The sequence below is a fragment of the Triturus cristatus genome, chromosome 9, assembly GCF_964204655.1.
Source record: "Triturus cristatus chromosome 9, aTriCri1.1, whole genome shotgun sequence".
Lineage (NCBI taxonomy): Eukaryota > Metazoa > Chordata > Amphibia > Caudata > Salamandridae > Triturus > Triturus cristatus.
The window spans coordinates 458239877-458266912 of NC_140592.1; the positions used below are offsets into that span (position 1 = coordinate 458239877).

Sequence of the window (27036 nt, forward strand, 5' to 3'; positions counted from 1 at the left end):
CACAGAATAAACGGTGGGGACGTTTTTCAATAAGTATTTGTTGAACCAGCGTCATTCTAGTGTAAAATAGGTGTGCTGAAGCAACCATTAGACAGAAACAGATATAAATGATTGTAAGCACCAACAGAGCAAAAGGATTGTAGATTCCTACCATAGTGCTAAAACAATGAATACAGGCAAGTATAAAAATACATGACAGTAATAATGCGTACTCCTATGATGCAACCCTAACTAGATGTATCTAAGTGTACCTAGTATGTATGTAGGTGTAGAGCCAAGAATTCCCCTAGGCAGAAGCCAACCCCATTGCCTGAAGTGAGAGACTGTGGGACCCCGTCTTCGTCTCGAGATGGACACCCCGTGAGGGATGTTAGACCATTGCGAGCTGGAGGGTCTGCGTGCAGGAACCTCAGCGTCTTGCGTCAGTATGGAAGTCTTTCTCTTCTGCCTCCCTGGGCCAAGATGTGGTGTATATATACCCAAAAGGTACCCTCAGGGAAATCTACCTTGCTGTGTCATGTCGATCGAGGATGATGGAAGGGATGACCCTTATACATTGTTTTTATGCAGAAGATGGTAATACTGCTGTGATTCTGAAAATCTTCATACATAATTAATGAGGCTAGTATTCGAGGAAAACCACCCTACATTGTATACAGCACTTAACTACGTAAAAGGTCAATACCAAAAACCCATTATATAGTGTAATGGTACGGCAAATGTAGCTGAAAGGTTAGGAGGATAGTCGGGCCTATATTGGGGTACCCTATGAAACATAACATGACAGCCACTAGATTCTACCAACTTTCGGTGCCTTGTTGCATATCCATTCCTGAAGGAGGTGCATGTGCATTCTTGCATGTATTATGAGTGGTATGCATCATGCCATAATGCCCATTAGCTTCAAGACAGTCCTCGCTGTCAAAGACGACCCCTCTGGTAGAGGTGAGTCTGCTCTGTGATCGCCTTTGCTCTCTTTGGGACTGGGTATGTTTGTGCTGTCCTTGAGTTTAAGGTTGCTTCCAGGAACACCTTTACCTATTCTCGTTGTAGTGACAACTTACTGTGGTGAAGCCCAGTGGTTGCAGTCTGGTGATCACTTTTTGAATGTCTTTTTGGTATTTTTGTTTTGATTGTCCCTATACTAGCCAATCGTCCAAGTATGGCTAGACATGGATACCTTGTCTTCTTTGATGGGTATTCTACCTTTACTACGTGGTCATTACTTCGTATTACCATTACTACGCATATTTTAGTTCGCTGATGCCATTACTTAGCGTCCATTTACTTAGCATGCATTTACTACGCATGTTACCTTAATTAGCACTTACTTACTTACGCATACTGGAGTTACTGTGCAAATTAAAGTTTTGGGGTACCGGGGTATTTTTAGGGGTCAGGGTGGGTTAGGGTTTTGGGGTGTAGGGGGTATTTTTAGGGTTCAGGGTGCATTTAAGGTTTTGGGTTACTGGGGTATTTTAGGGGTTCAGGGTGTGTTTAGGTTTTGGGGTGGTGGGTAATTTTAGGGGGTCAGGTTTGGTTAGGGTTTTGGGGTGCTGGGGTATTTTTGTGGTTCAGGGTGCGTGTAGGTTTTGGGGTGCTGGGGTATTTTTGTGGTTCAGGGTGCGTTTAGGTTTTGGGGTGCTGGGGTAATTTTAGGGGTTAGGGTGGGTTAGGGTTTTGGGGTGTAGGGGTAATTTTAAGGTTCAGGGTGTGTTTAGGTTTTGGAGTACTGGGATATTTTTAGGGGTCAGGGTGAGATAGGGTTTTGGGGTGTAGGGGGGTATTTTTAGGGTTCAGGGTGCGTGCCAGGGGATAGGTTACTATTACGATTAATTTTTTGTTTCAAAGTACCAATAACACGTTGTAATGGTATGCGTAATAATTAACTGCGAAGTAAAAGCATTTTTAATGTATTTGTATATATTTGCGAAGTAAAAGCATGCGCACTAAAATCATGCGTAGTAATGGTATTTGCGAAGTAAAAACTTCGAAGTAAATACCTGCGGAGTAACGATATGCTAAGTAACATCATATATTCATAGTGCACCTTGTCCATTACAAATCTGAGGTATTGTTTGTGTTTATGGTTCATAGGTATGCATAGATAGGCGTCCTTTAGATCGAAGGTTGCCATGTAATCGCCCTTCCTTAGGAGTGGAATTACTCCTTGGAGTGTCGTCGTCTTGAAGTGTTGTGTACAAATGAATTTGTTTAAGAATATGAGGTCCAGGATTGGTCTCAGAGTTAGATCTTGGGACCAGGAAATAGGGAGAATAGTTTCCTTTGTTTGCTTCCCTTGTTGGCGCTCTTTCAGTGTCCTTCTTTTGTAATTGTTCCTTCACTTCTTCTAAGTAGTATACTCTCTGGTCCTTGAAAACTCTTTGGTTTTGGGGCACTATGTGGCAGTTCTTTGATTAATTCTAAGCAGTATCTGTGATGTATCATATTCAAAATCCAAATGTCTTAGGTGATTCTTTTCCCACTACTTTGAGTAATATCCTATTCTGCCGCCCACTGGTGTTTTGTGATGGCATGTGTTGTTATTGGACAAGTCACCTGGCTGTTGTTCCTTACCCTCTGGGGGTTTGGCTTCTTCTCCTTCCTTGTCCATGAAAGGGCTGCCCACCAGGGTGTTGCCATTGTTGGTAAGAGGCTTGCTGGGTGGCTTGGTGTAATCAGCCCTGTGCCTGCTGTTGCTGATGGCCCGCTGTAAATGGTGCACTGCCAGTTGGCCTTTGGGATGCTGTTCCTCCTCTTCTAAAAGAACCCCTGAATTGTAGTACCCCCATTGCCTTAGCCATCTCGCTATCTTTTTTGAGTTGCTGTAGGAATTCATCCACTACCTGTCCGAAAAGGCGACTCCAGAGAATGGCATGCTAATTATAGAGGCTTGTACCTCTGGCTTGAACCCAGATACTCTGAGCCAAGCATGATTTCTTGGTGTGGTGCCTGTGCATGTCTGCCTTCTGGCAGTGTCTGCTGCGTCCAAAGCGGATTTCAGGCAAGTGTTTCTCTCCTCTTGCATCACTGCCTTGACACTCTTTTGGTACTCCTCTGGAAGGCGTTGTATAAGGGACTCCACATCATCCCATTGCTGATGTCCGTACCTGTTTAACGGGGCGTTTCAGATGGCAATCTGCCACTGGGTTGCCACCTCCCTCTCTATTTTCCTTCCCACCCGGTCAAGCCTCTTGCTTTCCTATTTAGGCGGTGGGCCTGTGGAGGTATGTGCATTGTTTCTCTTATGGTGGTTGCAACAATGACTAAATTCGCAGGAGCGTTTCCCTGGATGTACTTGGGATCTTGAGAAGATGGCTTGTATTTCTTCTCTACTCTGGGTGTAACAGCCTTTGCAGTGACTGGTTCACAAAATGCCTTCTTCCCCTGTTCCAATATGCTGGGCAGCATGGGAAAATAAATGTTCCCCTTATTTGATGGCATTAAGGTTTCAAGGAGAAAACATGACTCTCTTTATTCGTCCTCTAATTGGACCCCATAAGCCTTTGCAGTCCTCTTTATGAGGCTGTTGTAGAGGGAAGGGTTGTGTAGTGGCAATGGCCATGAAGGGTAGCTATCCACACTTTTTTCTGGGGACTCGGCGTTGAGATCGTGCCAGGACTCTTCCTCGAAGCCTGCTGTCTCAGACCTCCTAGAGTTTGTAGAACTCTTCCTGTTCTTCTTCTTGAGGTTCTGGTGTCACTGGGGCCTCCAAGGCAGCCTGGTTGTCCTTGGTCGACAACGAAGGATTGGCTGGGATACGAAAGTCCTTCAAGTAGTCGTTGAACTCCTTTGCAGTAGTGCAACCATTTCAGCATTGAGACTTCTCTTCGTTCTTTCGACCTTTAGTGCTTTCTGTTCGGCATTGAGCATCGGCCAAGGTCTCTGCGTCAACTGGTCTACAGTCTCTTGAGCTTTGGTCTCCTCCCTCACTCCCTACCGAGCAGATGGAATCACTGAGGGTTTCAGCGGTGTCTAACCTCCATCGGTATTCCTCAGTTGGGATCTGTGATACTCCTTGGGTTTTGGCTGAGTTTTGGTCGAAGAGAGTTTGATGCTGAGGCAGCCTTGTGTGACTTATTGTTCAAGGGTTTTAGGTCAGATCCTTTTTTTAGCTGTTTTGTTACCTTAGACTTCTTTTCAGCATCCTTCACCGCTTGTTTTTTCTCAGCGTCTGCAGCACAGATTTCCAGGCCAGACTCCCCTCTATGTGTTGTCTCGGCTTCTTCGATGTTCTTTTCGACGTCGCTGGGCAGGCCTAGGTCCTTCAGCGAAACCTGTGTCCTCTGAGTGCTGGCCATAGTGATGTAGTGTTCCAGCCTCTGTCTTCGAAGTACCTCTAGTGTTTTGGGTGCAAACACAGCACATGCCTCGGTGCCTTTCAGGAGACAGAGAATGCAGACCTCCTGGGGAAGCCCGGTGGGCAATCTTGTGGTAGTAGTTTAAGCAGAATTTAAAGGGGAGGAGGGTTCATGACTCCTACCTGCCTTCATTCTCTGACCATGTGGCTGGTACCGACAGGGTCTCCCATCAGGTGGAAGAGAGCAGGGTCCCCTTCTCTTGTCAACTTCCCTCTTGCGGTCTTTGGTGAATTGGTTGATTTCAAAAACATGTGATTTCTTGAGAAAACTTTCAGAGCTTTTCTGTTGCTTACAGACGAAAGGGTGGAAAAAAGAATCTGAAGATAGCTACGAGGCACAGGAAATCTGGGGTGCCCTCTGACGTCACACAGGGGATGGACATACCACCTTAGGGTGGTCAACAACACTCTCAGAAAAAAAGGCAATATTGGACCCCACCACTAGATGGGGGAATAATGCAGAGTATGTGAGGGTTGTCTAAGCGGTTCCCTGCCCGCATTGTGAACTGTGTCGTTCTGCAGTGAGACTACATCCCCAGACGTCAGTGAGGCCAGGCGGGGCCCAGGAGTGATGCGCTTAAGAGCGCCTAAGGAGTCCAGCAGCACGGGCTGTCTGGGCGGTTGGTTCCCTGCCCGCATTATGAACTGTTGTGTCAGTCTAGGGTTGGATCACGTCCCCCAGATGCCAGTGAGGCCATGTGGGGCCTGGGAGTGATGTGCTTAGGAGCACCTAAGTAGTCCCAAAGTACGGGTTGTCTGAGCAGTTCTGTACCTGCATTGTGAACTGATGTGTCGGTCTGGGGTGGGACTACGTCCCCCAGATGCCAGTGACGCCAGACAGGGCCCAGGAGTGACACGCTTAAGGAGTCCTGCATTGCGGGGGGCGCCCGGGCACATGCCCGTCTGCGGCTGGGCTGGGCCCATTCTCTTTGAGGCCTTATATTGGAGATTCCTGTGGCAGTTGTACTTCTTGAGTGAGCAGGTGAGGGCCTCTGTATTCACTGAATTTATGGGTAAGCATAAAATGTCTGGCACTGTCACTGCGTCTTGGCCAACAGTTACCATTGAAAGTGCTAGAGAGGGCAGTAAGGATAATCTCAAACGAGATTGTACTTGCGGAGCACAGACTTTCCTTAGAACCAGGCCCACTCTTAAGTAATGCAGGGGGATGCATTAATTTAAATGACAGCATTCCAGGGCCTCCTGAATCAGCAGCTGGATTAACAACCATCTTCTCTGACCAGTGACTATGATGAAATAGTCGACAATACAGAAAATGCTTCTGAGCTGCTTAGTCCACGCATTATTCAGACCACAGCTCAGACTCGCCAAAGGCCAGCTGTAAAGACAAAAAGACCCACAGGGAAGGATTTGATCAGTAAACGTAAGCAAGCATCGCACCAACAAAGTCAACAAGACCAAATCTTGTTGTAGATTAAACCCCAAACTCAGTCTCAGTTAACCCAGATGCACGCCATACCCCTGGATACTCTACATTGTGCTGATCTAAGCGTGAAACTCAGTACTATTTTGGAGAAGTTGAAATCAATATTTGGCTGACTTGACCGTATTGAGAGTCTTATATCAGGTCTGCCTAAATCAACAAACTGTCAGCACTAATAGAAGAAGTTCTTTATTACAGGTACAAAGTACTTCCTGCCACTCTGGGATCAGTAACTCCCAAGAAATGGCTAGGAGGTCTGCAATGGCTCTAAATGACCGTAAACCTGCATCACACAGGCATGTCAAGTCGGTGGGTGCCCCTCAGCTAAGGGCTATGAACATTATTGATCAAGCCACAACAGTCAGCATGAGCCCCAAAAAGCAAAACATAATAACCAGCTGAGCCATTGGGAAAGATCATATCCCAAATAAGTACTTACTGAGTTTACCATCAGCGGCCTGTCCATACGTTCTACTTTTAGCGCTACATTTTCAGATCTGAGTAACATGAAACTTGGGTCCATCTCTGTAATAGAACTGTTTACTGGTTGATCCAGCATAAACATTTTAATGCAAGGGACTGTAATGAGATCATCCTGGCGAGAAGGGTAGGCCAGTCTAAAAAAAGACATTGAGAGAGATTCAATTGAAATACATTTCCTTGACTCTTCTTGTGTTCGTAACATATTGGGAAGGAAGGAAGATAGTTACCACACTGAGTCTAGGGTTACTGCACTCCCCCTAGGATATTTTTACAGGCCAGCACCAGCCTACCCACGCACCTATGCCCCCCTAAACCAGGTGTCCCCGTTGACCTGAGCAAATAGGGTTACAACTCTGAGTGATTTAGAGGACATAGAACGACTATCAGGGGAGAAACCAGCTCAACAGTGTGTCTCCATCCCAACCCAGTGTTACCCGTTTTACTGATGCTCGCGTTGATTTATGAGCCACCCTGCTGAGAATATTAAGTTGGAATATTGCAGGTTTTCGTTCGAAGATTAGTCTGCCAGAATGGTTATCCTTTACAAAGGGACATGATGTTTTTATGTTCCAAGAGACCTGGGACATTTTACCTTCTGTGGTTGATGGTTTTCAGTGTTATAGAGTCCCCGCCACACTTTCTTACCATGGTCGATCATTGGGGGGGTTTAACTGCGTGGGCAAGCATAGCTATTGGTGGTTGTGCCAAAACTCTGGAGGCACTAAATAATAGCTCCCAAGATGTATTATTGAAGAGACACATGAGTTTGTACTTAGTTAACTTCTACAACAATGACGTCACCAATACCCTGAATACTAAATTCCCAGTATTGTTCGACTACATTAATATATTGTCAGATGAAATTATCACTAAAGGTCAATCAGGTTACCTTTCCCTGGAAGGAGGTTTTAATGTAACACTCCCCCCTAAACATAGTACAACTTGCACTGACACGCGTCCTGCAAATATTGAACCCAGTAGTCGGGAGCTGGTGTCCTACCTTGTTCCTTGTGCTTCAGTAAATGTAATGGAGGTAGTAGGTATATATGATTTTGCTCTACCTACTTATAGGGGCAGAGGCAGCCCCTTCACAATAGGTTATATTTTTATCACACTCAACCTGGAAGATATACTCTCATATGCTTCAAATTATGGTGATCACCACCCTATAGAGGTAGACTTCTCAATAGCTCCAAAGGAGAAATTTAGAGTAGATAAAGGAGCAAGTAACCTTCAGCCATCAACAGATTGCTGTGGAGACTGCGCGTACCGGCCACATTTTTTTGATTCATTAATCAAGGAGAATATAGGACTGGTGGAAGCTCATTTGATTGAAGAGGATGTCATTCATCAGGTTGTTGAAGCATCTAATGATTTATGCTTAAATATCAGGAAAGCTCTCTCAAAGTCTCTCCACCCCATAGTTAGTTCTCCTAGATGGTTTAACCATGATTGCTGGGCGGCAAATCGCATGTTGCAACAGGCTCTTGCAACCAAACCCAGGGACCATGCAGCTGTGGCCATCTTACGTAAACAATATAAAGAGGTCACCTCTAAATGTTGGATGGAAGTATTAGCACAGCACTGGGACAAGCTAGTATAGGCAGTCTCTATGAAAGATAGTAAATCCCTTTGGACGGTTTCAGATATGCAACGTAAAAATCAGTCCCTTTCTTTGGTCACTTGCCATACTCCCAGTAGGACTTGGGAGGCCCACTTTGCCAAAATGTATGCAGCTTCCCCTTCAGCTTCAGATGTTGTATCTTTAATGGATACTAACAACATGAAAGGTTTTCAGATAACCTTATGTTATGTAGAGGATGCCATAAAGCAGAGTTAGTGACAAGGTGCCGGGCCCGTATGGTGTCCCAATCGATTTGATAAAATGAAATACTCATTTCTGAGCTCCATTGTGGACTAATATTTTTAATAATCCTGTCCACTCCCCATTGCCTGCTTCATTGTCTACATCTATCATAGTACCTATATTTAAAAAAGGTGACCGGTCCCAACCTGGATGTTACAGGCCCATTTAATTGAATGACACTACGATCAAAATCCTAGGAAGGGTAATGTATATCAGAATTAAGAAGTGGATTCAAGCTGAGCGAGTTTTATATCCATGTCAGCATGGGTTCAGAAGTAAAGTAGGGACAATCGAGCAATGTTTAAATTTGAATCTAGTACTTGGCAAATACACAATTGCTAAACAAACCGCCCTTTATTTGGCATTTATGGACTTGACCTCAGCATTTGACTGTGTCAACCGCTCCAAGGTATGGCAAACGCTCATTTCTCGTGGGCTGGATGAAGCTCTAGTGCACTTTCTAGCTTTTTTGCACAAAGACTTGTAAGCGAGAATTAGAATTCGCACTCAGGGAGAGGTATATGGTGACATAGGTTTTTTCCACAGCATAAGACAGGGGTGCGTGCTGGCACCGCTTTTATTTATTTTATATATTAATGAGCTTCAACCGTTTTTAACAACTATCACCTTAGATGTACCTAAAATTAAAGGCATGCTTCTACCCACACTTATACATGCGGGTTACCTTCTCTGCTACAGGGTCTTAGTCACCCAATACCGTGCAACGTAGAACAAAATTGTCAAGTTTAATTGGCTCCGTATGTGCTCTCCCACATCCAAAGGGAAGAGGTTCACTCATTCCGATATTGCAGATCTATAAGTCTCAATGTATTTCTATTGCAATATATGGGCTGAGGTGTGGGATACTGCAAAATGTGAGGCCATCCAGCGTGAAGAAAATCGGTTTTGTAGGAAACACCTCTCAGCCCCCATATCATTCTCTAGTCTAATTTGCCATGAGGAGTTGGATCTGCCTTACATAGAAGACCGTATCAGAGCCTGACCGGCTTTATTGTGGCTATCGATTTGGAGAAACGAGGAGGCCAGTTCGTCAAGAGATATTATTTTGGACTGCCTTTCATGTGATAGAGTTCTGAGAATTCCCTGGTTAGCTTATGTTAAATCAGAATATTTTAAAATTGGACTGCGGCATGCTCTTATGGAGCCAGAAACCTATAATAACCTATGCAAAAAGCATGTTCAACAAGCACTACATAATTGTGAGCGTCCTAAGGTTAAACAAGGAAGAGGGGAGGACCAATATCATTGCCTATCGGAGCTTGACCTTATTAGGGCTACCCCACTAACTATATTTGGCGATGCACGGGGCGCTGGGAACGCTCCTTATTAGTTCGCTTTAGAGCAGAAACAGTAAAATATTTGCTGTGCTTCCAGTTACGCTTTATGAAGAATTAAGAAGATAGCCCCTGCCGCTGTGATGGCAAGTCCGAGCAATCCATGTTGCACTTTGTACTTTTTTTTTACGAAAGATAGAAAAAACATTTTAATCCCGCTTTTAAAGATGAAATGCTGTAATATTAGACACTTTGGTCCAGCTTTTACCTTTTTATTACAATTGTCAGGTCATGAAATTATCATGCATGTTGGCTCTTTCTTGAGATCTGTGGCGAGGGCCGTAGCACAATGCTTTCATAATTATTTTGCTAATATTGTCTTACTCTATGAATGCTAATTAACAGCATCTATATATACACCATCTTTTATTTGTTTTTATACTATGTGATTTTAAATGCTATGGATTGTTATGAAACTTTTACGGATGCTTATTTAATCGGAATAAAGATTTTCTGAATCTGCACAGCATGTGAATCCAGAAAAGAATCCATGCTGTAAAACTTGACTGATACAACCTAGCCTGGTCGCTTTGGTGTGTATGTTTTATGATACCACATTTTTTGAATGCAGTTTTCTTGTACACTTCTAAACGTTGGTAGGATGTGTGAAGTATGTCACCATTTTCTCCAAGGAGTGCTAGAGCAAATCTCTTTATTAGGTCTCGCCTGACCCAGCGCATGCGCTGGTCTGGCGAGACTTATTGAGAAGGCTCCAAAAAGTGCTACCAGGCCAGCCTAGAGCTACAGTGCATGTGCGCGGGCGTGCGCGCTTTAACGCGATTACTTTCACTTAATGTGTGATTGCGATCACTTTCACTTTCGCGGTCGCACGGCCGCTTTGCATAGCCAATAGGTCTCGCTTTTGAGACCTTATAAGTATTTAGTTATGCAACTGTTGCATGGCTAAACACTTATAAGGTCCCAAAAGCGAGACCTATTGGCTATGCCAATGCTTGTTTTTTGTTAGCCATAAATTTGCATACAGCATTATCACTATGCCTTGCAAACCTGTGTAATACAGCAGACATGCAAGCCTCTGGAAGCCTTCTTTAATAAAGCAAGACTCGGATTTTCTTCACTATGGCCCATTTTATAATTTTATTGTGAATATCAAACCAGTAAATGACACTAGGAGCCAATACTATGAAAGCGTGTAAAACCTGAACAAAGAAGAAAACCAGGACAACTAGAAGATGCAATACAAAGCGAGCAGTGGCAAAGCCTAGGGAGAGGATGTGATCTAACAGCCTGAGCTACCGACTTTGGATTTGCGGAACTGGGTTCGAGTCTGGTAGTCAGTCCAACATCCTGTGGTTGCGGGCAAATCACTTAATCTCCCCGTGCCTACAAAAAATGAATGTGTCCTTGTGTAACGTAACTGGTGCTCATGTACAGCACTTCAATACCTTCGGGTCGAGTTTGCGCTATATAAGACTGCAAAAAAAACCAAAAAGCCCACACAAGTTGTTGCATTATATTGAAGTCACCACATAAACTGAGAAGTAGTGTATGCCTGTAATGCAGAGGGTGGGGCAATAAGCCCATTTTTTTAAAACAAACTTTATTAGCAGTAGCGGTCCGTGGAGGGAGTTCGGTGGGCAGTGAGGCAGGGCGGGGGAGGGGCAGGGTGAGGAAATGTAAACACCGGAATATGGATGAACAGAGGTAAGTACACATTTAAATAAATAAAACGAATTCCTTTGCCCGCGCTGCATCGCAAAATGCGATGCAGCGCGCGCAACGAAATTCATTTTATTTATTTAAATGTGTACTTGAGAGGAGGAGCCTAGCGCGCATCCAAGATGGTCGCGTGAGCACAGGGCTCCCCGGACCCTTTCTGCTCCTCGGAATAAATCCTGAGAATATCCTGATTTGGTGTATGGAATCTGAGAGATGAAGACCAGCTGACTATATATCTCTTTTCAAAACTCTAATCGGACCTGGGAATCCTGAGTTATCGTCGCCGGAACTTTTGGGACCCACCCGACGGAGGTGGCCGGGGTGAAGGTGACCCGTGGGGCCGGGCTGCAATTGAACAACAGCGGCCTCAGCGCGGTGCCAGTTACCGATTCAGCACTTTCGGTTTCGGTTTTGGCCTTCAGGAGATCAGCTGGCGTGCGTGCTCGAGGTGGCGAGGTGCCTCCTGGGCCTCTGCCCGAGGTTTGCTTCCATCTGCTACTGGCGGGTCTGACGCCTCCGACCCCTACACCGACAGTTTGTGGTCCTTTCGCTGGCACCCGCGCACCCCTTGATCGGAGGTCCCATTGAGTGACTGCGCTCACATGGCGGGCAAAGGGGGTCCGGAGGGGCGCAAGACCAAGGCTTCACTGCGCGGGGGAGCGGTCCAGAGCAACAACATGGACCGCTATACCCAGGGCAGGGGGTCCCCTGGCGCTGCTGGCCTTTCCCCGGATGCTGCGGGGGGAGGCACGACCGTCGCTGCGGAACCTTCCCTACAGGACATTATGGGTGCCATCGAGGGCATCAGGGAAACTATCGCGACGCAATATGAGGCCCTGGCCCGTAAGATCGACACTGTCGCGATCGACGTCACCCTGATTCGGGCCGACCTCTCTAAAACCAACGAGAAGGTCCAGGCCCTTGATACACGGACCTCCACCCTGGGTGCGGAGGTGTCGGATCTGCGGGCCGCGCTTGGGGACATTAGAGTGGTCAACGACCATATGGCCCGGCGGCTTGAGGACTTCGAGGGACGGGCCCGACGCAACAATATCCGCATCATTGGGGTACCGGAGTCCTCCGACAGCCGCCCGGTAGACCTCGTGGTCGAGGAACTTATCCTGCAACAGTTGTCCCCGGTTGGCCTAAGCAAATTCTTCGCTGTGGAGCGGGCCCATCGAGTTCCGGGCGGCCGGCCGCGGCCGGGGGCCCTCCCGAGGCCTATCGTGGCTAAACTGTTCCACTACAGGGACCGCGATGCTATTCTGCAGGCTTCACGGACCCGTGGCCCGGTCCGCTACGAGAACTCGACCATCAACTTTTACCCGGACTTCACGCAACTGGTCCAGAAACAGCGGATGGGATTCCAGGGGGTGAAGCGCCGTCTCCGCGAGCTAGGCCTGAAGTATTCGATGCTCTACCCGGCGAAACTTCGAGTGGAGCATGGAGAGCGGACAGCCTTTTTTGACACTCCTGTGGCCGCAAGTGACTGGCTGGACTCGCTGCCGGACGGGGGTGGCCGGCCCGGGCCCTCTGGGGGCACCGCAGGTGACGGGTCCCCTTAGACTGACCTTTGGTCCTTGCTTTTGCGGTTTTGCACTGTACAGTTGGGTCTTACTTCTTTTGCATACTGTGTTTTACCAGGACCCGTGAGGGGTGCGGGCGGGTTCGGGTCCCTTTCCTCCTCCGGGGTCTTTTTGTAGAATGGGGTTAGTGGGGCGACAGGCACACTGCAAGTTGGGGGGGGTCTTTGGCCCGCAGGGGTGCAGGGTGGGGGGCGTTGGACTTGGGGTGGGGTTGGGGGGGAAGAGGGGTTGTTTAGTTGTGTGTTTTTTGTTTACAGGGCGAGGTATTGATTTTTATCCATATTTGGGAGCGGTGCTGCGGGCTGGGGGCCTCTTGACCTATTGGAGGGGATGGGGGGAGACGGGTTGAGGCTTCTGTCGTGGAACGTCAATGGGTTGGGGGACCGTATTAAGCGGGGTGTTGTACTGCAATATTTGCGTCGTTTGACTCCTGATGTGGTGTTTCTCCAGGAGACGCATTTGGTCGGCAATGTCTGCCATGCGATGAACAGGGGGGGATACCGCCTCGTAGCCCATTCTGGTTTCACAACTGGCTCCAGGGGGGTGGGCATTCTCCTGCGAGCCTCCCTTCCGGTGGAGATCACGAGGATAGTCTCGGATGACAGAGGGCGCTATGTGTGTCTGATTGGGAGGTGGGAGGGGCAGCCCCTTACCCTGGTTTCAGTCTACGTCCCCCCGGGCCTCCAGAACTCCACCTTTACTGATTTGGGTCGAATGCTGCTTGACCTCCCGGACGGCCTCCTGCTCATGGGCGGGGACTTTAATTCTGTGGTTTCGGGTGAACTGGATCGTCACCCACCGAGGACCCTCCCCGCGGCCCAGTCATGGCTGGGTGGGATGTTGGAGACCTTCGGCTTGGTGGATAGTTGGAGACTAATGCATCCGACCCAGTGCCAGTTCACCTTTCATTCGGGGGCGCATGGGAGTCTCTCCAGGTTAGACTACTTCCTTATGCCCGCGGCGCAGACTGGTCGGATTCGAGAGGTCAGGCACCTGGCGCGTGGTATCTCCGACCATTCTCCGCTGTGGCTTGTCTTTGACACCGGGTCGCGGTCCGCAGGGCGGATAGCTCCCATTAACCCCTGGTACCTGCGGGACCCTGTGACTCGTGACAGCCTGGTTAAGGCCATGGACCAATACTTCAGTGAAAACGAGGGGTCGGTGTCGTCTGTGTTGTCCCTTTGGGAAGCCTTTAAAACTGTTATACGTGGACACGCCCTCGCCCAGATAGTGGTGGCCAAGAAGGTTAGGAGCGAGGCGGTGGTGAAGCTGGAGACTGACATCTCGGGGCTGGAGTCGGCCTTGGAGGCGAATGTTACTCCGGACGGGCTACATGCCCTTAGCCTGAAACAGTTCGAATATAGGTCCCTGGTCACTGACGCGGCCAAAACTATGTATAGGGAGCAGCAGGGCCGATTGTATGACGCGGGGGACAAGGCGGGAAAGTTGATTGCATGGCTGGACAAAAAGGAGAGAGTGAATCGTGTGGTCCCCGAGTTGCGTGCTGCGGATGGTGTGTGTGTGACTGAGCCGGATGAGATTGTGGAATGCTTCGCTGACCACCTCCGGGCGGTGTACTCCCCGGTGACTGACAGGGACGAGGATGACTCTCGCCTCCTACTGAGAGATATTGCTCTGCCCGGCCTGTCCGTTGAGGACCGGGAGCGGCTGGACGCCCCCTTATCGTCGGATGAAATAGCGACCGCGATTCGTTCCCTTCGCTCGGGCAAGGCTATGGGTCCTAATGGTCTGCCCATTGAACTATACAAATTGCGTCCTGATAAGCTTGCGCCCTTCCTCAGCCGCATGTTCCGCGACTCTCTTGCGGCGGGTTCCCTCCCGGCCGACCAGCGCTTGGCCACTATAGTCGTTCTCCCCAAGGAGGGCAAGCCGCGTGACCGCTGTACCTCTTACCGGCCTATTTCACTGCTCAATGCGGAGCCTAAAATCCTGGCGAAAGTCCTGGCCAATCGATTGTTGAGTGTCGTGTGCGACCTTATTCATCCGGACCAATGCGGCTTTATCCCGCACCGCAACACCGCTCTTAACTTGCGGCGTCTGCACGGGGTCCTCGCCAGGGCGGAGCTCCTCACCGAACCGGCCGTGCTGGTTTCTTTGGATGCCACGATGGCATTTGACACTATTGAGTGGCCATTCCTCTGGGCCGTCTTGGATAAATTCGGCTTTGGAGAGGGATTTATTGGCTGGGTGAGGCTCCTTTACACGGGACCCATGGCTCAAGTGGTGGTGAATGGGCGGGTCTCTCGGCCCTTTGCCCTCGGCAGGGGCACGAGGCAGGGGTGCCCGTTGTCCCCGTTGCTTTTTGCTCTCGCCCTGGAGCCACTCGCTGCCTGGCTCCGTTGGGAGCCCTCGCTTAGAGGGATCCGGTGGGGCCCGGGCTTTGAAGATCGGGTCTCGCTGTATGCGGACGACATTCTCCTGTATCTCACCTCACCGCGGCAGTCACTCAACGTCCTCTTTGACGTTCTGACCTCCTTTGGGAACAATTCGGGTCTCACGATCAATTGGTCTAAATCCTGCGTTTATCCCATCGCTGGTGGTCCTCCTCTCCTGCCGCCTCGGCTCCCGATTCAAATATCTCTGAGCGGCTTTAAGTACCTGGGGATATACGTTTCGCTGGACCCGGTGGCGCGCTACGAGCAGAATCTTCTGCGTCCACTTCGGCGACTGCGTGAGGACACGGCCCGGTGGTGCAGGCTGCCCCTGTCCCCGCTGGGTCGGGCCGCGCTGTTTAAAATGATGTCCCTTCCCAGGTTCCTCTATGCACTCCAGAACTCCTTCGACGTTATCCCAGTGGCCTACTTTCGGGAGGTGGAGAGCCTGCAGAGGAGACTGGTGTGGAACGGCCGGGCGCGTATTGCTCTTGCCAAGCTCACTCTCCCCTGGTATGACGGGGGCATCGCGCTTCCTGACATTCGCAGGTACTATTGGGCCTCGCAGCTATCTGCCATTAACCACGCCACGTATGCGCCCGGCTTGAATCCGGCGTATGAGATGGACAAGTTCCTGCTTCCCGGCGGGAACTACAACAGGGCACTTTATTCCCGCCTGGCTGACCGGACCCTTACGGGTCCTACTAAGATTGCTGTGCGGACCTGGAGGGCTGCCACTGCGGCCATGGGCTGGAGTGAGCGAATGACATGTGCTACTCCCTTGTTTGCCTCCGACCGCCTGGGCAGCTTGTGGACCACCAAGGGGTTTGACCAGTGGGACACGATTGGTATCAGCAAAGTGGGAGACCTGTGGCACAAGGGCGCGGTCAAGACTTTCGCGGTGCTCCAGGCCGAATACGAGCTGACCGACAGGGAGTTCTTCCGCTACGCCCAGGTTCGACACGCCCTGCTCTCGGTCTTCGGGGAGGGGACCAAGATCCCTGTTTCCTCGCCCCTCGAGGACCGCGTACTTGACGGACATGTCCCTGATAGTACTATTTCTTTAATTTATAAAAAATTGATTAATCACCGGGCGGATCTCCTGGTGCGCCTTCGGGAGGCTTGGACTGGGGATGGGGTCGAATTGGACGACGAAGACTGGCAGTCTGCACTGTCGTCCCCCAAGGAGGTTGCCATTCCGGCTCGTCTCCGGTTGGTACAGCTCAAGATTCTCCACCGGGTGTATGTTACGGGTCCGCGCTTGGTCGCGATGGGATTTTCCGACGACGGGCTCTGTAAACGAGGCTGCGGGCTCAACGCCACCTTTCTTCATATCCTTTGGGAGTGCCGCGAGGTGGCGGACTACTGGCGCCGGGTCCACACGGTTATGGGACAGGTCACCGGGGTTGTGCTGCTGCCGGAGGTGCGTCGCTGTGTCCTGAATGTGTGGGAGCCCAATGACTACAACGCGGCTCAGACTCGGTGGGCGGCCCTAGGGAACATGATTGCCAAGAGGGATATAGCGCAACTTTGGGGCGCTCACCGGCCGCCCACCGTGTCAGTATGGAAGGAGAATATGGACTGGTGTATGTTTCGGGAGAAGACAGTGTATGTGGCCCGTGGCAAGCCGGGGGCATGGGGTAGAATTTGGGGTCAATGGAATGCGTATCGCGGAGGCATCTGTACGCCCCCCCTGGTAGACACTGATATTGCCATGTCCCCCTGACCCTTGACGGCCCCTGGCGCTTTTTGTAACAACTACATATGGACGTTCATCTCCCTTGACCCCCTTCCCCCCCCCCTCCGTCCCCGGCCTCCCGGTACTCCTCTCTTTAGTGGATTGCTCAAATGTTCTGACTGGAGTTTCCCGGGGGGAGCCTGAACCGCACTGGTATCCCTCGTAACTCGCCTTTTGTTTTTATTGTTTTTCCTTTTGTTTCTGTTCTTGTTGGACTGACACTTGCTGTTCTTCGAGAACTATCTTGAGCCACTGCGGGGCAGTGCCCTGGGAACGGACTGCAGCCTTGATATGTGTATATTTCCTTATGTACCTAGCGGCCGGCCCGGGTGGTTGTAGGCCCATACTTGTAACCGAATTATTGTTCAATAAAAACTTTTTTAAAAAAAAAAAAAAAAAAAAAAAATGTGTACTTACCTCCGTTCATCCATATTCCGGTGTTTACATTTCCCCACCCTGACCCTTCCCCGCCCCGCCTTACTGCCCCACCGAACTCCCTCCACGGACCGCTACTGTTTATTAGGCATTTGAAAGACATGGCAAAATACAATACCCTGGTGCAATTATCCCATGCATGCAAAATTGTGAAGTAGAACTGTACTGTCCATCCACTTCAATAACATAATGTAAAGTCAACGGCACAGTGTGACCATCTGCTATGTGCCTTGGCCCGGTATTAAACTCTTTAGCACTGCAACACACAGCTCAATCTAAAAGCTAAAGCCCAAACTGTCTGTAGCCAAAAGCAACAAGCAATGGCATAGCCAATAGGTCTCGCCTTTGGGACCTTATAAGTGTTTAGCTATGCAACAGTTGCATAACTAAATACTTATAACGTCCCAAAAGCGAGACCTATTGGCTATGCCAAGCGGCTGTGAAAGTGATCGCGATCGCGGGGAGAGGATGTGGTCCGTCGGCTGCGCTGCCGCCTCTGGTGCAGGAAACCAGGGTTTGAGCCTCGAGGTCACGTCCACATCCTGTGATTCTGGGCAAATCACTTAATCTCCCCGTGCCTGAATGTGTAATGTAAATACGGTGCTATGTAAAGCGCTCCAATACCTTCGGGTCGAGTTCGCGTTATATAAATATGCAACAAACAAAAAAAAAGCGGCCGCGAAAGTGAAGGTAATCGCGGTAGAGCCCACATGCACTGTAGCTCTAGGCTGGCCTGGTAGCACTTTTTGGAGCCCTCACAATAAGTCTCGCCAGACTAGCGCATGCGCTGGGTCAGGCGAGACCTAAAAAGGATCGTCAGTCTGGTACTGAGACCGTGGAATACCCAAGTTTGACTGAAGGTTCTGGTCATATGGCTGCACCCACCCACTCACTTCGCCACAGCAGAGAAATGCCACTACTTCCAACACATCACCTATCCCCCATTTGTCGACTGCGCCACTGAAAATATTAGGGCATAGTCCGGCTGTCAAGGACGTGACGAGAAAGGTTGACGGTGTGGGATGCATGGTCAAATATTAATTTTTGGTTAAACTAATTTCTTCACTGTAAACCAAATGCAGGATGAGAATTCAACAGGACTTTGTGAAAGTTGAACATGTCAGAAGTTCTGCCTTATAAGTTATCAGGTGAAGGTAAATCAGAGTTCACAAGTACAATTACCTACTTCTTAAAAAACACAACTATATTGCAAATGTTGAAAATAATGATGTTTGCAGATCTGTGCAGCAAAATGCAAATGATGGAAGCCTAAACTCTAACACAATCAAATCATATCTTCCTTCCAGGGAAGGGAAATGATAATAGTTTTCAGTTTCAGACGTGCTGTGTATTACTGAAGAAATTATAGCAGATTTTCTCTACTGAATAAAATAGAATGCAACAGTGCTTCCGCCGGAACTTACATGACATGCAGGCGAGAATTTTTCTGATGCCGTGTTTCTTCATCGCTTCCACTATATTCTTGGTTCCCTCAGATATCATTGTGGTGGGAACTAGATTCATGGGAAAAAGAGGAGTGAATTCATCAGATGGAGAGGACAGGAAAAAAAATCTGATATTTTTCAAAAAAGCCACATGGATCTGTGACTCAGGTGTCCAGTACCACAGATCGCTGAAGCTCTCAGGATCCAAAAGTGTAAGCAGTGCTTCACTTCATTCAAGACAAACTAGCCAGTCGCGGCCGGTGGAGATTAGAGCGGTGGGGTGGGGATGTCGACAGACGACGGAATAAGGAAAATAAAATTTTAAAAGATAAAAACATTTACCTGCCACTTGCCGCATCGTCGAGTCGACGATGGGGCAAGTGCAAGGTAAGTGGTTTTCTTTTTTTTCTTTCATTTGCCCTATTCTGTCGTCTGTCGACTTGCCCCGCCCCACCGCTCGTACTTGCACCAGCCGTGACTGAAACTAGCAATAAGCCAAACTTCAATGGGAACTAGAAACTTTTATTTTTTGCCAATACATTGTAAATTAGTAACAGACTACAATTCCGCAAAAGCTAAGACACCCAAGGATTGGAGCACACTTTACAAAATACAAAACCTAATACTCCAGCAAAGTGTATGGGCCTGAGTGATTACCAGTGGCTGAGATGAATGCAAGGATTCCACCCATCAATGTACTGTTTTTGCCTTTGATGCTCTAAGTGCACCGGGGATGCCCAGACGTGGGTCCCGGGCTCAACATACAGTAAACATTAACCAGCTGTCTAACATATAATCATGACTTTACTTAAGATACACCTACCATACCAGTATTTCATCCTCTACTACCCAGATGTATTATAGCTTTCCTTTTTCATAAGCTTTTGCATTCTTTTCCAATGTACTATTGTCAGCTTCTCTTATATATAAAGCTCCCTTTCGTTAACCTGGGAGATGTCCACACTATGGAAAACCTTAAATAAATAAACAGACTCAAACAGGAGAGTTGTCTTTTTCAGTGGAGCCCTTCACTGCAAAGCATGGGACCAACACTTTAATGGTTACAGCAGATTGAGGAAAGCAGGACACTGGTTATGTGGGTCATGACAGGCCGGCTGTAGCGTATTCGGGTACTTTTGACAGGAAGCTGCCATAGCTCCTTGTTGATGAGCATGATGCAAGTAGTCCTATTTCCTCCCCAGGTGTGTCTCCTTTAGCTTAATGCAAGCATTTGGTACCCATAACTCTTTTAAGACTGATGCACAAGTCTCCACAAAAACCTTAATAAAATTAATTTAGTTGAAGCGCAGTGGGTCTCTCAGTGGGTACTCAATATTTTGTGAGAATGCCATTGATGGAGCTAAAAGGGCTGGGGAAGTCGGTCACCCAGCTCCCCACTGCGGCTCTGTGTCTTCCAGCAGGGCCCCTTTTAAATCTGAGTAGCAAAAGATTATGGAAAATGAATTTTATTCTTTTATAAAAAACAGCACTCTCAGCAACTGCTACAACTGTAAAAGGATTGGTGGCACTGCAATGTGATAAGTGCACCAGTTGCAGGTACAATGTGGTCTTGCAATGCAACCTTGGCCTACCTGCCTAACCCAGTCCCGCGTGTGCTTATTTTTTTAAATAACATACCGGAAACCCCGGATCCCTCTTGACTAGGTTTGCATCTTATCAGACCCTCTACAATGCATTAAAACTGTAATATAACAGTTGGTAGAAAATTATTTTGATTGTGTACTTGAAAACCGAAAAAAACATGCTACAATATAATCTGTAGTCGGACTATCACAACAGTGATCACTTTCCAACTTGAATCAATACCCCAGGTTCACATAGTCCATTTATTGTATTTAGGCGCATGCATAGACATTGCTGTACTAGAACATTCTTAGAGTTCTCAAAATGTGCATCAGTTTTGACTTGTATCGAGCCCTGTGTAATGTCGTTGGGCCCTAGGCGTACATGTTCAGAGAAAAGAAAGCCCGAACAATAGTAAGGTGGTGCACAACTGGCCACAAGGACATGCACCAAGCCCCTTTTATTGGCAGGGTCACCTGATTGGTGTTGTCTGTTTTGGATGGGTGTGGAGTGTGTGTAAGTGTAGCCTCAGGGGAGGGGCTGATTTATTACGTATCCAGCAGGACACTACATTCCTCCCAAAACAAAAGAACATCGCATCAAACTTGTGGAAACAAAACAACATAAACTAGACACCAGTGAGTCTATAGGTCTGTAGAGCCAACCAACAGGACAGTAGTGGATGAGTGGACTGACAACACTGGCTGCAATACGACATCTTTGCTCACCTTCATAATTTAATCTTCATGAGACAGGACAAGAATTCTGGTTCAAAGAAGTCCAAGACCTTCTGGAAGCACGCTGGTTGAAGTCATGTCCATGATATAGAGTTGGTCCACTCTGCTGATGCTCAGATGATTTCTGGTTGGTGTCCGCAGTTCAGAATGGGTGCATCAGGAGCGTTGTTGGAGTCCATTTTGAAGCTTGACAGGTGGCGTTGCTTGACTCACTGAGAACAGTCTTGTGACTAGGAAAACATTCTGCAACCTGTTGACGTCTGCGCTCTGAGGCCCCACTCCCTCATGGTATCCATTGGTGGGGCAGTGTCAAGTCTATATCTCGCACTAGTGGAGGCCCACTGGATCAGTTGCCACTGGACTGCATGTGGTCTATGCTGGGGTTGCGTGTGGGCCGCTGCATGACCGCTGAGAGGCCACTGCCTAATCATTTGTGCATCCGCAGGGGTAGATGGGCCATGGTCAAGATGTGCTCTAGCCACGGGGCTCAAGATGCGGGGGGGTGGGGGTGAGCAAGTAGTCGCCAGTCGATTGATTGTCAGTGTCATTGGTGCTTCTTTCCTGTTGGCATGATTACAGTGTTGGTTGGACTCCACTCAGGTTGTTCGATGCTCCATAAGTGGCAGTGATGATGCAAATAACAGGGACTGGAATGATGCTGTTGCCAGTGGGGTGAACCTGTGCGAAAGGTGTCGACAACTTGTCTACATGGATTCTTCCTTGGTTCATCGACTGTCGGAGTGATGAAAACCAGATGGCCTTTATAGCCTGGAGGCTCTAACTTGCCAGTGCTCTTTGTCTTCTACTTGAGCAAAGCATCTGTATCTCTTGGCATGCATGCTGCGCCAGGCAGCCGGTGACTGTGCTGGACGTTGTACTGGGAAACTTAGGGCAGGGACGTTGTTTGCTCGTGTGTGTGGCTTACTCTTGGTTCTCCCACTGGGCTGTCACCATGTCGTCTTAGCACCATATCAGAGGCTCTTTTGTGTCAGTAGATGCACTCACCACCATTGGTATGAGTCAGTTGTGGAAGCTACGTTCAGGCCTGGATCCACCCGGTTTTCTCTTTTTCCAGGCTTGGTCGGTCATGCGGTTTCCTAGTGTGAACTGGCAGGTCGCACTTCCTTCTCTTCGCCCTTCTTGGTGTTCCAGCCTGCACCTTCATTTGATTTATGCTGTTGAGACTTCTCATTAGTCAAGTCTCTTCTTCAGCGCCACTCAGTGGTCGGCTGTCTCTGTAGTCCGGCCACTGGCCTCGAGTGTTGGGCTCTGGCTTGGTGAAAATAAGGATGGTTGCTGACCCAATTCTCCTTGTAGCACAGTGTGGCGTCCAGCCTGGTGTCACGTACTCTCTATTCTGGGACCTTCTTTAGTGTTCCCTCTTCTGTGACCTTCTTCTGTGTCAGTAGGGAGCTGTGGATCTGCCTTCTTTCTCTGGGTGATGAAGGACTTGTGCCTTGAGGCATCACTGCTATCAGGCATGGTTGGTGGGGTGTCAGGGTGTGCCTTCAGGGTGCAGGACTATGTGGCCCTAATGTCTAGACAACAGTTGCGGCGCTGTGTGCTTCAAACCTACTTCTGGTCTGGCCTTGCTTTCCTTGGTCCTTTTCCTGCCTGGGGCTGTGTCCTTCTGGCAGGCTTGGATGATCAATGTGGTGTCTTTGGGGTTCTCTGTCTCTTTAGTGGGGGGCAATTAATAGGTAGCAACTCATGCTCCAGATGTCCTCCTCTGATGCCTCCACACCTTCATCACGTGGAGGCCAGGGTAGGAGCAGTCGCCTCCCTTTCGCTGCTCGGCTCCTCTGGTTCTCTCTTCACCTCAGAGGAACGAGCCTTCAGGCAGGGTTATGGTGGGGCCAGCGAGGACCATTTGGTACTGTGGCGCTTCAATGGCATGGCATCCATGTTGTGCTGCCTATCCATACCTGGAAGCACTCTCGCAGCGTTCTAGCTACCCCACAGGCAGAGGGGTTCCTGTTCCAGCCGCGACCTGGTTGGGCCGAACCTCTCTCACCTCTCTTACTCCCCCTGGGTTTCCGTTTGCCACTAGGTGGGCCTTTCATCTTGGGACCTTTGACTGCTGCCTCTTCTGCATAGCGGTGCTCATCTGTGCTAAAGACTATGAGCTGGTGCAGAGCTTGCCTCAGTGAGGGTTGTTTCCCTGGTTATGTTCTGTGTCTCTGGACCTGGTGGAGTCCCTTCCTCCCCCGTCTCAGTCTGTGGGCTCAGTGTCTGACAGCCTGGTCCTGTAGCTCTGTTTAGAGGCTGTTCGCAGGTGGTGAATTGCTACAGTACCTCTTCATTCACGTGTCGGCGGAAACCTCCCAGGCCTTGCTGTAGCTGATGGCTGTGTAGCGATGGGGATGTCTACAGAGCTCTCTTGGTAAGCTGACTGGCTGCAGCAGCAAAATGCTCCTGTGCATGCTGCGCCTACAGCTGGGTTTTGGCCTGCTGTAATTCAGTCTCTTGTGTGCCTTTTTTGCTCCTGGTTAATTGTTGTTTTGCTGTTGGGCTGTAGGGGAGGAGTGTGCTGTAGGTGTGCCAATACCTATTGCCAACCGTCTGTGATTGCTGCCTGTGATCAGATGGGGCAGTCCTGCCCCTTGCCTCGAGGGGGTAGCGTCACAATCAGCATGTCATTCATCAGGGGCCACCAACAGCCGCAGTGAGTGTATTGGGGCAGTTGCAGAACGGTGCAGGGAACACGCTTTGCAGCTGACAGACTCCTTCTTTACAACTCCTGTGAGCCCAGGAGTCTATTGTGCTAGTTATCTGTCTTTTCCTTCCCTCTGCCTGCCGTCTTGCTGCATATAGGGTGAAAGGTGGTTTAGGAGCAACTATTGACTGAACTGGAGCTCTCACCACTGTCCGGGACTACAACTATGGTGAGGCTGTTATGTGACATCTCTGTGCTCTAGCGCCCTCTGGTGACACACTGGCAAAAGTGAAATACAGAGGTGATCTTCTGTTTGGTCTAACCTGCACGACAACTCGAGGTCTCTGGCTTGCTCTTGCCAAGGCTGCCCGGGGGGCCACGTAGGGGACCCTCAACAGGGCGGCCGCCTTAGTGCCACAGGAAGGCACTGGAGTCTGCCGACTAGGCTCCCTGGGCGTGGGACCAGGGGGACTTCCGGCCGGCCACTTCCGGTAGTGGGAGGGGGACAGGGGTACATATACTGTCCCCCGCCCACTGGGCAGTCTCTTGACCGCTGCCCGTCTCGCCTTTTGGATGTGTCGTGTCCGGAGCTGCCAGATTTAGAGGTTAGTTGCATTTCACCCGCCCCCCCCCCAACTCCCACACCTTGGGGTCTCCTCGTGTAAGGGGGACTCTGTCCCAATTTGTGCCTGCCAGCCACGCGGGGCATTTTATATGGTTGGCCTGGCCTGTGTGGGGGAGCTGGGTGGTGCGGGACGTGGGCAGGGTTAGAAGGGTGGTATACCCCGTGGCAGCTTCCACGAGGCTGAGGCCTCTACTGCGGGCCCCAACCGCTTTACGACACGGCATTTACATGGGCTTCCCGCATCCTATCCCCGAGGAAGCTTTCACGTGGCCGAGGCCTCGGTCGCGGTTTTTATTTGCACGGCAAGTATTAAGGGCCTCCCGTATCCGGCGAGGCTTGGGGGCTCGGGCGGCCTGTGCCTTCCGGCAATGGGCCTGGGTGCGCGGCATCGCGACGGTCCTAACCCCCGCCCCTCCGGCGGGAGTCGACCTGGAACAGGATGATGCCATGGTTGCCCCTGGTCCCGGTGGCGCTCGGCTGGGTTCCCTGGTTCCGGGCGGGCAGTGAACCTCGGGAGGCTCGCCTGGGGGTGACGGGGTAGCAGCGGCGCTCGACATCGATTAGTTGCGCCGAGTTGCCACGCCGCCTTGTCCTCTGTTGGACACGCTGGGGGTTCCTCGGTTCCGTCCCTGGCCTGGTGTCGATTGCCGGGTGAGTCCGTGATTTCTCTCGGGCCTGGGTTATGTCAATCGCTCCAATACCTCCAGGTCGAGTTCGCGCTATATATTTATGCAATTCTTGTGCGAGTGCTGGGCTCGGTCCGGGTCTAGGGGATCCATGCCGCCTTCTATGCGTTTCATTGGAATGGGCAGGGCAGCTCCTCCCCCGCTTGGCCTTCCGCGGCCAGGGTGATTGTGTTAGACACACGGGGCTCACAGTTCGAGTCCCGGTGTTGGCCAGGCCGCGGAGTGTGGGCTCCTGAGTACTGTTTCGGGTGGGCTTCTGACATTGAGGCGAGCCTTGGGCCTGGGCTGGTGGCGACCCGCCGTCGCCCTCCCCCTCTGGCCGGGGCAAGGAATATTAGCGGGGCCACGATTTTCAGGCGGACCGACGTACCTATTGGACACTGGGAATGGGCATGTAAATACGGGGCTATGTCAAGCGCTCCAATAACTCCGGGTTGAGTTTGCGCTATATATTTATGCAGTTACTCCAGGCATGGCTCGGTCCGGGTCTAGGGGGGGGAGGAGGGGAACCGGCGACGACACCACATGTTCGCGCCCCCTCCCCCCCCCCGTGAACAGGCATGACGGCGATGCCACCCGGGATCCATGCCGCATCCTATGCGTTTCTGATTCTCATTGGCATGGGCAGGGCAGCTCCTCCCCCTCTATGGCCTTCAATAAACCTGCAGCAATTTTCTCGCGGCCAGGGTCATTGTTTTAGACACACGGGGTTCATGGTTCAAGTCCCGGTGTCGGCCGGCCAGTCCTCGGAGTGCGGGGTGGCGCCCTTGAGTCGGCGTTCCGCTTGCTACCAGTGCACCCAAGCAGCCAACACCTGCTGGGATTTAGGCTAGATGGCTGGTACTTTTTGGACAAATGCATGCCCATGGGGTGCGCGGTGTCCTGTGCCTTCTTTGAGGCATTCAGTTCCTTCTTGCAGTGGGCGCTACAGGAAACCTTTGGGGTGGCAGGAGTTTCCCACTACTTAGATGATTTCCTTTTCATTGGGCGGGATGGCACGCAGGAATGCAAGGCGGCACTCTCTGATTTTCAGACCCTCGCGAAGCATCTCGGGGTCCCCTTAGCTCCTAGGAAGACCAAGGGCCCTGTGCAGGTACTTACGTTCCTAGGGATTGAACTGGACACGGTTTTAGGTGATTTCAGGCTGCCGCCAGACAAAGTGCGGGATCTAGGTCAGCAGATTCGTCTAGCTATAGGGAAGGACAAGGCTCCGCTGGCTTTCATCCAGAGCTTCCTTGGGAAACTCAATTTTGCTGCCAGGGTAATTCCAGCGGGAAGGGTCTTTGCGCGCAGGATAGCCAGAGCCATGGCTTCGGTAAAAAAGAAGCACCACATGGTGAAACTGAGCAGAGGCATGAGAGAGGATCTACTAATGTGGGCGGACTTCTTGGACACCTTTAATGGGTCTGTCATCTGGCGCGCACCCTGGGCCAACAGCACGGACGGAGCTGTTGTTGTTCACGGACACGTCTGGAAGGGAGGGGTCGGTGCGATCCTGGACAGGGAGTGGTGTGCTGAGAGGTGGCCGAACGCTTGGCGCAAGAGAAAGATAACTTCTAAGATCACTGTGTTGGAACTCTTCCCCATAGTAATTGCTTTCCACCTTTGGCCGGGGGTGCTGGCAGCGAAGAGGGTCTTGTTCTGGTCCGACAACCTAGCGGTTGTCCAAGCTATCAACTCACAGTCAGCTAGCTGCCCCTTGGTGTTGTGCCTGTTGAGAGAGCTGGTGAGGGCATGCCTAAAGAACAATGTTGACTGCAGGGCTCAGCACATTCAAGGGGTGCAGAATGTGGCTCCTGACGCTCTCTCTCGTTTTCAGTGGCGCCGTTTCCGGGAGGCATGGCCAAGAGCAAGTGAAGGAATAGCTCCTTTCCCACAACACTTATGGCTTCTTCTGAAGTGGAGCAACGGATGAGGGATTTGGGGGAGCGGTCTCTGGCACCAAGGACGGCCACTTCCGGT

General features: G+C 50.1%; 1 protein-coding gene across 1 annotated transcript in view; it reads right to left on the reverse strand.

Annotated features, from left to right (window-relative positions):
* Positions 1-27036, reverse strand: part of LOC146798140 (flavin reductase (NADPH)-like) — a 169620-nt gene that overhangs the window by 57567 nt on the left and 85017 nt on the right. The window contains exon 3 of the mRNA XM_085625374.1: positions 18766-18855. Within this exon, the coding sequence (XP_085481500.1) occupies positions 18766-18855 (90 nt within the window). The remainder of the gene's footprint in view (positions 1-18765; positions 18856-27036) is intronic.